General features: G+C 27.2%; 1 protein-coding gene across 2 annotated transcripts; it reads left to right on the forward strand.

Annotated features, from left to right (window-relative positions):
• Positions 1–4,273: 4,273 nt before the first annotated feature.
• On the forward strand, positions 4,274–11,598 carry LOC107168439 (DNA polymerase eta-like). 2 transcript variants are annotated; one of them, XM_015517846.2, is made up of 8 exons: positions 4,274–4,858; positions 4,932–5,066; positions 6,613–6,809; positions 7,081–7,247; positions 7,689–7,912; positions 7,971–8,154; positions 8,219–8,388; positions 9,408–11,598. In XM_015517846.2, exons 1-8 carry the CDS (start codon positions 4,719–4,721, stop codon positions 10,408–10,410), a joined length of 2,220 nt encoding a protein of 739 aa, XP_015373332.1. In that variant the 5' UTR covers positions 4,274–4,718; the 3' UTR covers positions 10,411–11,598. The 2 variants fall into 2 exon arrangements, with proteins under 2 accessions (XP_015373332.1, XP_015373333.1); XM_015517847.2 differs by having other exon boundaries at positions 4,714–4,854.
• The last annotated feature ends 743 nt before the right edge of the window (positions 11,599–12,341 follow it).

Genomic DNA, 12,341 nt, shown 5'->3' on the forward strand with positions numbered 1-12,341 from the left:
CGGACGATCACTATAAGACAAAGTATTATTTTGCACCCAAAAAATGATACGACTCCGGACGAAATTTAGTCAAACGTTGCCAAATTTTGCGATGGAATCTAGTCCAACGATTATCAATTCAAAGACCGGCTAATCGTTCGGATGTCTAGTGAGTATCGACTAAAACACGGTTTAAGATATGTATCTACATAATTACTTAAGTATATGTATAATATTAACAGTAATAAAACAAATACAAATGATGATAATGTATAATGACAATGGCGTCGTATTTCTATAAACTATAAAGTATACAATATTATGGTTATAAAAAAAAAGTAAAAGTGTTATACCTAACCGTTACAGGTGTTGTATAAATTAAAAAGTCCAGATAATATAAAGCAGGTCTCGCATTATTATTATTATTATTATTATTAGAAAAAAGTCTAAAATAATATCATTATAATTATAAATACAATTTATTTGGATGTCATCCAAAATACTGGAACAATCTCATTACACCAGCGGTTCTCAAAATGTGCTCCGCGTCCGCGGAGCCCTAGGGCTTCGCGAGAGTAGCTTAAGGGCTCCATGGCTCCCTGAGAATATCTGTATTAATTAAATTTAAATTATTAATATTAATTAAATAATTTGTATATATTCGTATTTTACAGAAAATAAAAATAAAAAGTAAATCATTTACAATTGACATCATTTTTTATGAATTGTTGTCTCGTAGACATTTGTGACATTTCTGATTTTTGTGGCTCCGTAATTTTTTTTTAGGAATATAAGGGCTCCGCGAACAAAAAAGTTTGAGAACCGCTGCATTACACATATAAAATGACCAAGAGGATGTTTGTAAATGAGGAATTTTCTAGTGTTCCAAAATATAGGATCAAAAAATACGGTTTATGATAATATAGCTATTATGGTATCTAGATAACAAATATAGGTGCCAACATTTTTTACATAGCTCACTAGTCACTAAGATATAAAGCATAATTTTACTATAGAATAAGTATTTTGGTAAATTGTTTAATAAACATTTTTTCTTAGTGTGGGACTTTTTTTCCGATTACCTAATGAATTTGTCCGGCCATTTCCGAATTTTGTACGACATTGGTTTTAACCCAGAAAATTCTATTTTCTACGGGCGGGGTGGGGAGAACTATGGCTCAACCTAAGAGGAAAACAACTTGTTCTATTTTATGTACTCCAATATTGTTTCTTTTCCCGCCACACCCGTTGAAAATTGAATTTTCCTATTTAACCTTACATGCTGTACAAATTTGTGAAACGATTGTATAAATACGTGTTAAATATTGGCGTAGAAAAATTTGGAAAATTTAAAACGGATGGAATAGGGAAAATGTAAGTATTTATTTTTTCAGTGATTGTGACATACCTAGTTGAAGCCAAGGTCTTAGAAGTTAAAATAAAAGATATCCTTTAAGAATAGAATCTATGAATATAAGAATAGATGCAATTTCAATAAAAATAACTAAGAGGGTGCTTAAATTATGCATTTTCTCATTTTAGTTTTTTCTTTTGTAAGAAGTTTTTGATACATAAACACGTACATTATTTGATGGAGATAGTTTTAAAATTGGGAGAGCTAACTGCTAATACTTTCTAAGCCCCTTACTATTTTCGCCTATGAATATAAGAACCAATGTCAAGAAATGACATAATAGATCTATTATAGACTATAGAGTAAAACGTACTGTTTAATATGGTATCTATACTAATTAAAATACCTAGACATTTACTTTAATTCACTAAAATTTAATGGAAAAATAAAGAACTATTTAAATACTTGATAATTGTGGGCCGTGGCAAGGGCGTCCGCAGGAATTTGTCAAGGGGAGGGCAAGGTATTTACATTTTTAAATTTTTGTTTCATTATCTGATTGGTGATAAAGTACCTTATTGTTTTTGACGAGTTCTATCATATAGATAGGGAATGTAAAAATTAAATTATTAATTATGTGTATGGTCGGAAGTGTTGGAACTTAATCTTACAGTATTAATTTTAATCAAGTAACGTGCAACTTTATCTTAACAAATGCATTTTTTTTATATAAATAAAATGTAATCATTGACTTGATAAGTTTAGGTTATTTATAAAATTAAATGTTTGTAGCTTCTATAAAATAAATAAAAAACTACCAAACCATTTGGTAGGTCAACTATTCGTTGAAATCGGTTATTTAATACTAAAACAGATCAATATTATTTTTTTTTTCGACAATTAGTAACAACACAAATAATATTATATTATTATATTATATATATATATATATATATATATATATTTTTTTTTTATTGATCCATTAAACTCGGCAACTATGGCCATTAGTTACAGACTTACAGTTATGGTAGGTTATGAAAAAAAAATAAATTAATTAAAATTTTTAATTAAAATTAAAGGGGCCTGTTGACTTTAAATTATTAAATTATTATTATCGGAAATAGCACCGCTGCGTTGTTCAGTATCGCCGTCGTCATTCGGGAAAACATAATTATTACCCACTAAAAATAGCTACGCAGAATTCAAATATACCAATATTGATTAATGATTATAAATACTAGTATAGTATTTTAGTATTTATAGTCAATGATACCAGTAAAATCACGAGATTCTACTAAATATTCACATAATTTATAAGTCGAAACAGTGCATCGAAAACCGATGACAAAGATCCACATAACATTTGTCGACTAAAATAAATAATTGAATATATAATAAAATAATATAAAAAAAAAAAATTAAATAATAGTGTCCAAATATGTAACGTGATTGGTAATGAACAGTTAAATACCTATATTCAGGGAAGAAGTTAGATTCTTTTGAATATATTTAAACCGTAGCTCGGGAGCACCAATGATAATAATGATTTTAAGGTTGCAAATAAAAGTAGATTGATCCAAATATTTGAAATAGTTACTAATGCATACGAGTTTATTACCACTTACCTACAAAGTTTACTAGTAGATATATCTACTATGGTGCTGTATAGGAGGTCGGGTGCGCGTGATGGTAATCGAGGATTACTCATCGTTTCAAAAAATGTTTTAAATTTAAAAAATATTTATTTTGTGATATTTTATACTACATAATATAGTACATTATAGTGATTATGATAATTAACCCATAAAGAAGCCAAGGGAGGGGCAGATGCCCCTAATTGCCCCCCCTGCGGATGCCCTTGGGCCGTGGCTAAGTTCAGGAGGAAACATCATGGATAACCTAAAATCCAGATGTCAGCGCAGCTGCTGTGCCAGAAACGGTATTCTGCCTAAAAGTCCGGTAAAAAAAGACCCGCGAAAAAAAGTCCGGTTTATTTATTATACATATTATGTCGTACAAGAAAACATTAATGTTATTAAAAATAATAGCAATCATTTATAATACTGCAGTTGAAGTACACCAGATACACAGAAGCTAAAGGTAAATAATAATTAGATCGGATATATGTAATAATATAATAATATGTATAATTGATACGAATAACTATAGTGCTCCGAGGCGTAATATAAAACAACGACTAATCGTCCTACAGGCTACTACATAGAACGAATATGCTAGTAATACAAAATGCCTATTCAGCGTCTGCTGTACTTCAGTGTGAATAATTTTACTTATAATTTACATACTATAGGGTGTGTTGTTTACATTCAACAAATACAATTAATACAATCAATGTTATAGATACCTAGGTACAATAAAAATTAAAATATTACATAAAATATGACATTATAATTTCTTGGTTAGGAACTCCGAGCTAAGTGTTGAAGAGTTTTTAACTCATGTGGGAGGAGGGATATAATATTAGGACACGGCCAAGGTGATGAATGTTTTCTTGTATGACATGAAATTTTATTGTTGTATATTTTATTTTTATTTAGAAGTAACAATGAATCTGACAAAAAAATTATAATGTCATATCGTATGTAATATCTTAATTTTTATAGTACCTACCTATAATATTGATTGTAATAATTGTATTATAAATTATTGCTATTATTTTTAATAACATTAATGTTTTCTTGTACGACATAATATGTATAATAAATAAACCGGACTTTTATTACATTGGACTTTTTTTCGCGGGTCTTTTTTTGCCGGACTTTTGTTCGTAGATTCGCAATCGCAAACATGGAACTCCGTCAAAAAGTAGTGTCGGTTATCAGTTATCACTATTTTATCATTTTACCGCCAATCCCCTCTAAAGTTCTATTAGTTCTAACCGGCACGCGCACGACGCGCTGGCTTTCCATCCACACCATAGATAACAGATTCACAATAATTAGAAAATGTTACGTCTAAATATTGTAATTCGTATTTCGTAATAAATAATTATAATATTATTGTAATGCTTTAATTAATTAATTATAATTCTATTATATTCTTTCGATTCATGTCGACTACTATTCGATAACTGTTCGCATTTCTACAATTCTACTTTCTACAAGACATCCTCTTTATAACCACTCAACGATTTCGTCGCGGCGGCTTTAAATTGTTTTTTCGCATTGTACATTTACAAAATTCTATATACCGACTACATTATCAACATAAAAAATATCGTTTAAAGGTCTTCTTTGATCTCCATACAGCCGGAAAACTAGTTACATAATTACATTAAGACCATTGTAATTGTGGTATACCTATATAGTTGTCATCACTTTCGTTTTTTTGGTTAAAAATTAAGTGAAACCTGTTTGATTTGATCATGAATGACTGTGGTGCCAAACGAGTGGTAGCGTTAGTCGACATGGATTGTTTCTACTGTCAAGTAGAGGTTCAACACAACCCGTCGTTGACTGGAAAGCCGGTTGCAGTCGTTCAATACAATAGTTGGAGAGGAGGTGGGTGAGTCGTCTCGCATAACAATATTTGTATTTGACATGCATGGGATCATTGTCATTCTATCATCGTGTTCCAGGATAATCGCAGTGAATTATGAGGCGAGGGCAAAGGGAGTAAACCGACATATGAGAGGAGATGACGCTGTAAAGGCATGTCCAGATTTAAATTTGGTACGTGTGAAAGAGCTCCATGGAAAAGCAGATTTATCAAAGTAAGATATTTTGACTTGATTGGTATTATGGCTGTATATATTTGATCATTTCAGAGATCTAATTTTATTATGAATCTAATTCTTGATGTCAAGAAATAAATATATGGTCTATAAATGAACTTAAAACACCAACCTTTTGTGTGTATGCGCGTAATTCAGATTGGTTGTTCTGATTGGACTACCAATTATTTATGCATGTCCCTTAATGACAAAAGCTCTAGCTTTTTCAGTCATTTTGGCATCAAATCTAATAGGTACATGGGAATATTCGAGTTTGGCTGTATCCTTAGTATATGATGTAATCTATATAAGTACAGCCATGATATTTATTAAAGGTATGGAATTTTCTGTAGCTATGAGTGTTAAAATTTACAAACAGTTTTGTCAAATATTAATTCTTCGTTTAATTTAAACTAGGTATTATCTAATCATAATTGTAATCATTATTTCAATTAAAATTGTGTTGTATTTACAATTCCATTAATATTAACGTATAATATGCTTATACAAATTGTTTATATTATTTGAAACTTAGTAAAATTACCTAAAACAATGGTTATTTCATACACATTCATCAAGGTTCAATACATAATATATTTACTTTGATGTGCTACGTTTTTGTTTATGTTGTAAATTTAAACTGGTGCCGTACTATAACTTCAAATTAATAGTAGACACACTTATATTGTTTAAATATGATCTAGCTCATTATTTGTAAAATAAGGACTTTTTTAAAAATTATTTTTCAATACCTTGTTTTTGTTTAACTTAGTACATTTTTAAGAAAAAAATATAATCTATATCATATTTTAAGTTTTATTATTTTTTAACTATTTCATTGCTCCAATCCTACTATTAGGTCCAAAACATTGAGATTATTCTGTTACAGTATTAGTATTTAGTATTGAGTTATTGACTTCCTTTTTTTTTTTTTATATAGTAATTTCCCGATAACCGTACAGTTTTAAGAAACCCTGGATCACATAATTAAAAATATTTTATTTTAAATAGTATACATAGGTTACAGAACACAAATAGTGTACCAGTGAAAAGGTTCAACATTAACATGCACTTTTAAATTTCATATTCTGAAGCAGAATTATTTTTTTTAAGTACTTTGATTCATACAAATCAAATTATAGGTTTGAAATGATACTTCACTACTTTGCTTATCTAAACTTTTAATACTTGAACTAAAAGTTGTAACATTTGAATGTTGTTTTTGACCTATTGGATTAGGTAAACTAAAAATTTCAAAAAACTACAACAATTAAAAGTTAAAATGTATTTAAAGCTTAGAGGCTATATTGCATATTTTTTCAGACTTGATGATTTTATTGAATTTATAAAATAATAGATTAATCAACTTGAAATTTGATTTTTAAGTATCAATACACTAAAAAAATATTCTGCTTCAGAATATAAAATTACAACTTACTGTATGTTGTTATTTTAAAATGTAAGAACTGAAAAATAGTACAAATTTAATTTCTTACAATGTTATAATTATTTAATTTTCTTATTTAATCATTTGTGTTCTTTATAGATACCGTACAGCCAGTCAAAAAGTATTTGAGGTTCTCAGTGAATTTAGTTCTTGTGTGCAAAGGGCTAGCATTGACGAGGCTTATGTTGATTTAACTAATGTTGTAATTCATCACATCTCATCTAATAATAATGTTATAACTGAAAATGATCTACCGAATACATTTGTTGAAGGCTATTCAGATGATAACTCAAAAGGTAATTAATTTAAAGTATGAATTTTTCTTAAAGATGACCCAAATTATTAATTTACGAATATTGAATATTTTGTGTATATTTTATTCTTTGTAGTTTTTCCACCATAAAACTTCTTAAGTTATCATAAAATATTATTTAAAATTAAATCTGAACTAATAATTGTTTACACTCCATTAAAAATATAAACACTTAATTATAGTTTAACCATGATGATAAAATATGTAAATATTAAATATTTGAATTATACTTATTTGATTTTTTCATTGAGAAGATAAAAGTGTACATTTAAAATCTTGGCTCCACGATGTATACAATAATGAGTTACAAGATGACTGTTTTCTTCGCTTGACAATTGGTGCTATGATGGTTGAGCGATTAAGAAAATCAATTTATGAACAAACTGGTTTTCGTTGTTCAGCTGGGATCGCAAATAACAAGGTTTGTTAATTTAAAAATTGTATATAGTAAATAACGACAAATAACTGCCTATATTATAGTAAACACCATTGTAATTTGTAAATAATTTAATTTAGGATTTGTAAAAAAATATTCTAGAATATAGAAACTGATTCTGAGGCATAAATTAAGCTAAATTCTTAGAGTTTCAATCAATATAAATGTTTGAAAGCTGTAAGTACAGCTAGTGTTACAATAGTATCTTTTTATTTTCAGAGGGTTACAAGTGCAATCCAGCACAACCTCCAGTTTACGCCACTGAACAGATTAACTTTTATTTATAGATTATATTTGATTTAATCATATTTAAACTTTAATTATATTATTAATAAAGTATATTCTTCTTTAATGTTTATGCAAATTATACAGTTTAGAAGTGTTCAAATCTTTTATTTATTTAAGAATTCTGGTATATTTTTCCAGATTTTATCTAAACTTGCATGTGGCTTACACAAACCTAATCAACAAACACTATTGCCACCTTCTAGTGTACCACATTTGTTTGAAACTATACCAATAAAAAAAATAAAAAATTTAGGCGGTAAACTAGGAGAAAGAATAAGGAAAGAATTTAACTGTGAATTCATGTCTGATTTAGCTGCAATACCATTAAATGATTTACAACAAAAATTTAATGAGAAAACATGGTAATGATTAATTTAATGATATTTCTAATGAAAAATTGTAATGAGATTTTCTTTTTAGCAACTTTTTATATCAAATTTCTAAAGGTATAGACAATGAACCTGTGGAATCTAGACTTATACCTAAATCAATTGGCAGTTGTAAGTCATTTCCTACAGGGCTAAAAGTCAAAGAAGAAATAAAACAATGGTTAAACACATTGATGAATGATATTGTAGATAAACTTAAAGATGATTATGAGGCAGTGAGTATGATTTATTCATCTTATCCAATTTTATTTTGATAATTAATATTGTTTGTATTTATAGAATAAAAGAAGAGCAACATTAATGACTGTCAGTGTTAGATATTTAGATAAAAAAACAAAATTGCCGACATCACAGTGTTTTGAAGTTACTACATACAATCATAATAAACTATTGGATTCTTCCTTCTCATCACTATGCACCATGACTGATAATCAAAAGTCTATACATTGGTATTTCGCTATATTTTGTTTATTAAATAATTACCTAAATTTGTAACCCCTCCCCTCCTTGCTATAACGAAATTTGACATATTATAATTATCATAATATTTTTAATAATCATGTCATGAACATTAGTGAAAAGACACCAAACTGTGCATATAAAATGGCATGGAATCATCCTGTCTATCAGAATGCGCTTTAACAGTAGTGATGTAGTTTTTACATTTACTTATAGTATATGAAATTCATTGGTTTTTTATTATAATATTCCAAGTAGTGAAGCTTATTAATAATAATTATAAAACATTTAGTGACACCAAATTGTTCTTAAATCAAAATAGAAATATCAAATTTCAATATAGACTTGTAGAGTCACCGCTATAATAATCTAATAATTTTTATACTCTTAATAAAAGACAAAGTGATATTAACATCTTATGTGCTGACAGTTCTATAATAATATTTAGTTATGACCCCTGAGCCATTATGACATTTAGAAATTGAATAAGTAGGCATTAAATATAATGGATGATGCATTAATTTGGTTACCTACCTATTTTTATTAAAATGTTTGTTTAGTTAATTTTAATTTTTTTTATAATTGCGAAAATAATGGGTCTATACACATAAACCTACATCTAGTATTTTTAAAATTTTTTTTTTTTATAAAATTGTGGATAGTAACAACAACTCTTTGATTTTTGAGAATTTTTAAAACTTCATTGTCTTCAAACGATTTCAGATTTGTACTTAGCCTTCAAATGTTTAAATTGCTATAGGTTATTTAATATATATAAGAACATCCAAATTTGTGAATCGAAGTATTATTTATTGTCGGTACTTGCAATTGAAGTGCCGTGATAATGCTTATCCATGGATATTATATTAATATTAATTATTGGAATATATTTACAAAAAAAAAACTATCTCTTTTAGCACCCCTTATATACTGATTAACTAATATTCATATTTTATATGATAATATTTCTGGACGGAAAAATTCTAATTTTTAAATTTATTGTTCACAGGAAAAATCCAATTTCATTTTTAGGTGTAGCTATTGGAAGATTTGTAGAAATTAATGCCAAATCATCAATTGACAATTATTTCAATAAGGGATCTGCCAAAGAAGTAAAGGATATTAATATTCAATTGACTAGACCAGAAAACAGTACAACTTACTCTAATAGCAATAGTGAAAGTGATAATCCTACACCATTTGAACAACAATTAAATTCTAAAACTAGTGCACCACTGTCAAATCAATCTCCACTACCTTTAAATCACTCTGACAATAAAAAAAATAAAACATGTGTTAGTGATATACAGAATTTAAAAACTATGTTTGCTAAAATAAAAAGTTCTGATACTTCTTTCAATAATTCATCTTCAACGTTACAAAATGTTAATTCTAAAAAAGAAATTAAAAAGCAATATAAGCTTGACATGAACAGTTTTTTTACCAAAAAACTAGAAATCATCTCCCCAGTTAAAAATCAAGTAAATGTGAAATTGAAAACTGTTAATCAATCTTCCACAGAAAATTCAGTTTTATTGGAAAGCTCTGGTAAAATTTCTCCTTCAAAAAATGTATTAAATGATAACCTTGAAAGAACATCTCAACCAACAGACAGCTTTTTCTCAAGAAAACTGGAAATTGTATCACCTACTAAACACCATAAACCTGATAATACAAAAATAGAGTCATTACCAACCGTTCAATCATCCATTACTGAAGATACTATAGAATGTGTGCCTAAAACATTATTATGTGAAAGATGTGATAAAATGATTGATATTGATATATATGACGAGCACATAGATCATCATGTTGCAATGGAATTGAACAATAGTTTAAATATTAACCCTGTACAGCCATTAAATAATAAAATACACGAAAGTAAACCAACAGTAAAGAAGAAAAATGAACGGGGTCTAAAACGGAAACATAATTCAAAAGCTTCAAATTCAAATCCCAAAAAACCATGTGCAAGTATTTCATCATATTTCAAACCACTTTTAAACCCATAATTGTTTTTAACAATCTAGTATAATTTTATGAATTTTATTATAATACTAAAGTGATTGTTTTTATTTTTTTTAAATGTTTTATTATTGTTCTTAATAATTTGTAAAACATTGTTTAGTGAAAAAAACTAATGTTTACCTATGTATTTTATTCAAAGAATATGTTTATATCATAATAATGAAATTTACAATCATATAAAATACTTTTTAATTTAATTTTATTAATAAAAATTTAATTTTCTATTTAAAAATAAAATGTTGAATCTTTAATATTTAAAAATATATATATATATAGAAATGTCAATGAGGTGTGGGCCATGTGCTTCATTAGACTACCAAAAATTAAATACTTAAAATAATTATCATTACAATTTTCTTTTAATACAAGTTTCTATACAAAAACATTTATAAATTATAAATTTATGAATAATTAATGACAAGGAACTTTCAATAATACTCATTCCTCCTTATACACAATCATAATTTATAACTTTTTCCATAAATAATTAATTTATAATGGACAATGAATTTATGATAGAAGGTTGATAATATTATGTCTTAACTTTCTAATTTTTATTTGAGTCAGTGCTTGTAAATGTTATATTTATCAAAAAAATAACTGAAATTTGTAAATTTAATTATAACATAAAGTGATACACAATACATAAATTGAAACATAACAATCAACAAAATTCCTAATATATCATTAAACAAAACATAATTTATAGAATAAAATAGAATTAAAAATAATGCAAAACAAAATAATTTAAAAACCATTTATTTAGTTACAAATTATAATATTGGTTTTGTAGAATTTTTATTTATGAAATTTATTTTTGTCTTAACAAGAATTTATTTAATACTCTGTATCTGGGTCATTAACCATATTAGTTATTAATAACTTATTTTTAATACCATTGGGTACCTATTAATAATAATTTTATTATGAGTATTATAAATTATATAAAACGGATTTCTTATGTGAGCCCTGTGTAAACTATGATTTGGGAACATTAGTTCGGCCTACTGGATCAGTCTCAGCCATAAGCCTCAACAACGTTTGTCAAGCTCGATCTGTTAAACACCAATACTGCTGGGCACTACACATGTTCCCATGGACAAACTGCCGTAATTTGAAGCCGTGCCGTGTTAAACCATAATCTTTATTACAATACACCAGTTGATGCCTTATATGATCGTATTTATCTTTACCCTTCTTCAGTCCTGACTACTGTTTCTAACACCTGATTTACTCATTCAAATAGTTCATTCTAGTACACTAAGTGAAATCATATTTCAGTCACCAGAGTACATACCTGTTAATATAAGAATTTTTCATTGATTTTAACTATGTTAATAGCATATTATGTTAACAATGTATAATGCTACATTTTATTTATAATATAAAATCCAGGATGACATAATTTGTTGCCTACCAAGTCAAAAAGTATACTTATACATTTATATGTTTGTCATCCAATACATAGTTGTTAAGTTAATAATCATATAATTTTGCACAAAAATACCCATATCTTTTCCAGATCTTGCACAATCTAAATATATGAATATGAAATTGGATGAGGTCAGGTGGAGAAAGTAGTATAACCCCTGAATTAAAAAATTAAACATTATTGAATCTATATTTATATATATATATATATATATATTGAGATTCCTGAAAATAACAATTAATAGATAAAAATAATAAGTATTTAAAAGGAGCCCCAATAACTGACATCACATTACACATGATGTATGATGTATGACATTGTTGGTGATGCCTGTGTGTAAAAATTTAATAGTACATATTTTGTTTTCATTCCATAATTAAATGTTATTACTTATTATCTATTACTTCTTCAAAAAGTGTTTACCAAAACTTAGATCATAAAATAAATAAGTTAAAGGAATTTTGGGAATCAAGTATTTACAAG

The sequence above is a fragment of the Diuraphis noxia genome, unplaced genomic scaffold (assembly GCF_037042655.1).
Source record: "Diuraphis noxia isolate RWA-SAM2 unplaced genomic scaffold, SU_Dnox_SAM2 contig0001, whole genome shotgun sequence".
Taxonomy (NCBI): domain Eukaryota; kingdom Metazoa; phylum Arthropoda; class Insecta; order Hemiptera; family Aphididae; genus Diuraphis; species Diuraphis noxia.

Bases quoted from the DNA above. Each gene is read 5' to 3' on its own strand.
- LOC107168439 (XM_015517846.2), top strand. From the start codon at position 4,719: ATGAATGACTGTGGTGCCAAACGAGTGGTAGCGTTAGTCGACATGGAT. The intron at 6,810-7,080 runs GTAATTAATTTA...TTCATTGAGAAG, and splicing joins TTCAGATGATAACTCAAAAG to ATAAAAGTGTACATTTAAAA. The intron at 7,248-7,688 runs GTTTGTTAATTT...ATATTTTTCCAG, and splicing joins CTGGGATCGCAAATAACAAG to ATTTTATCTAAACTTGCATG.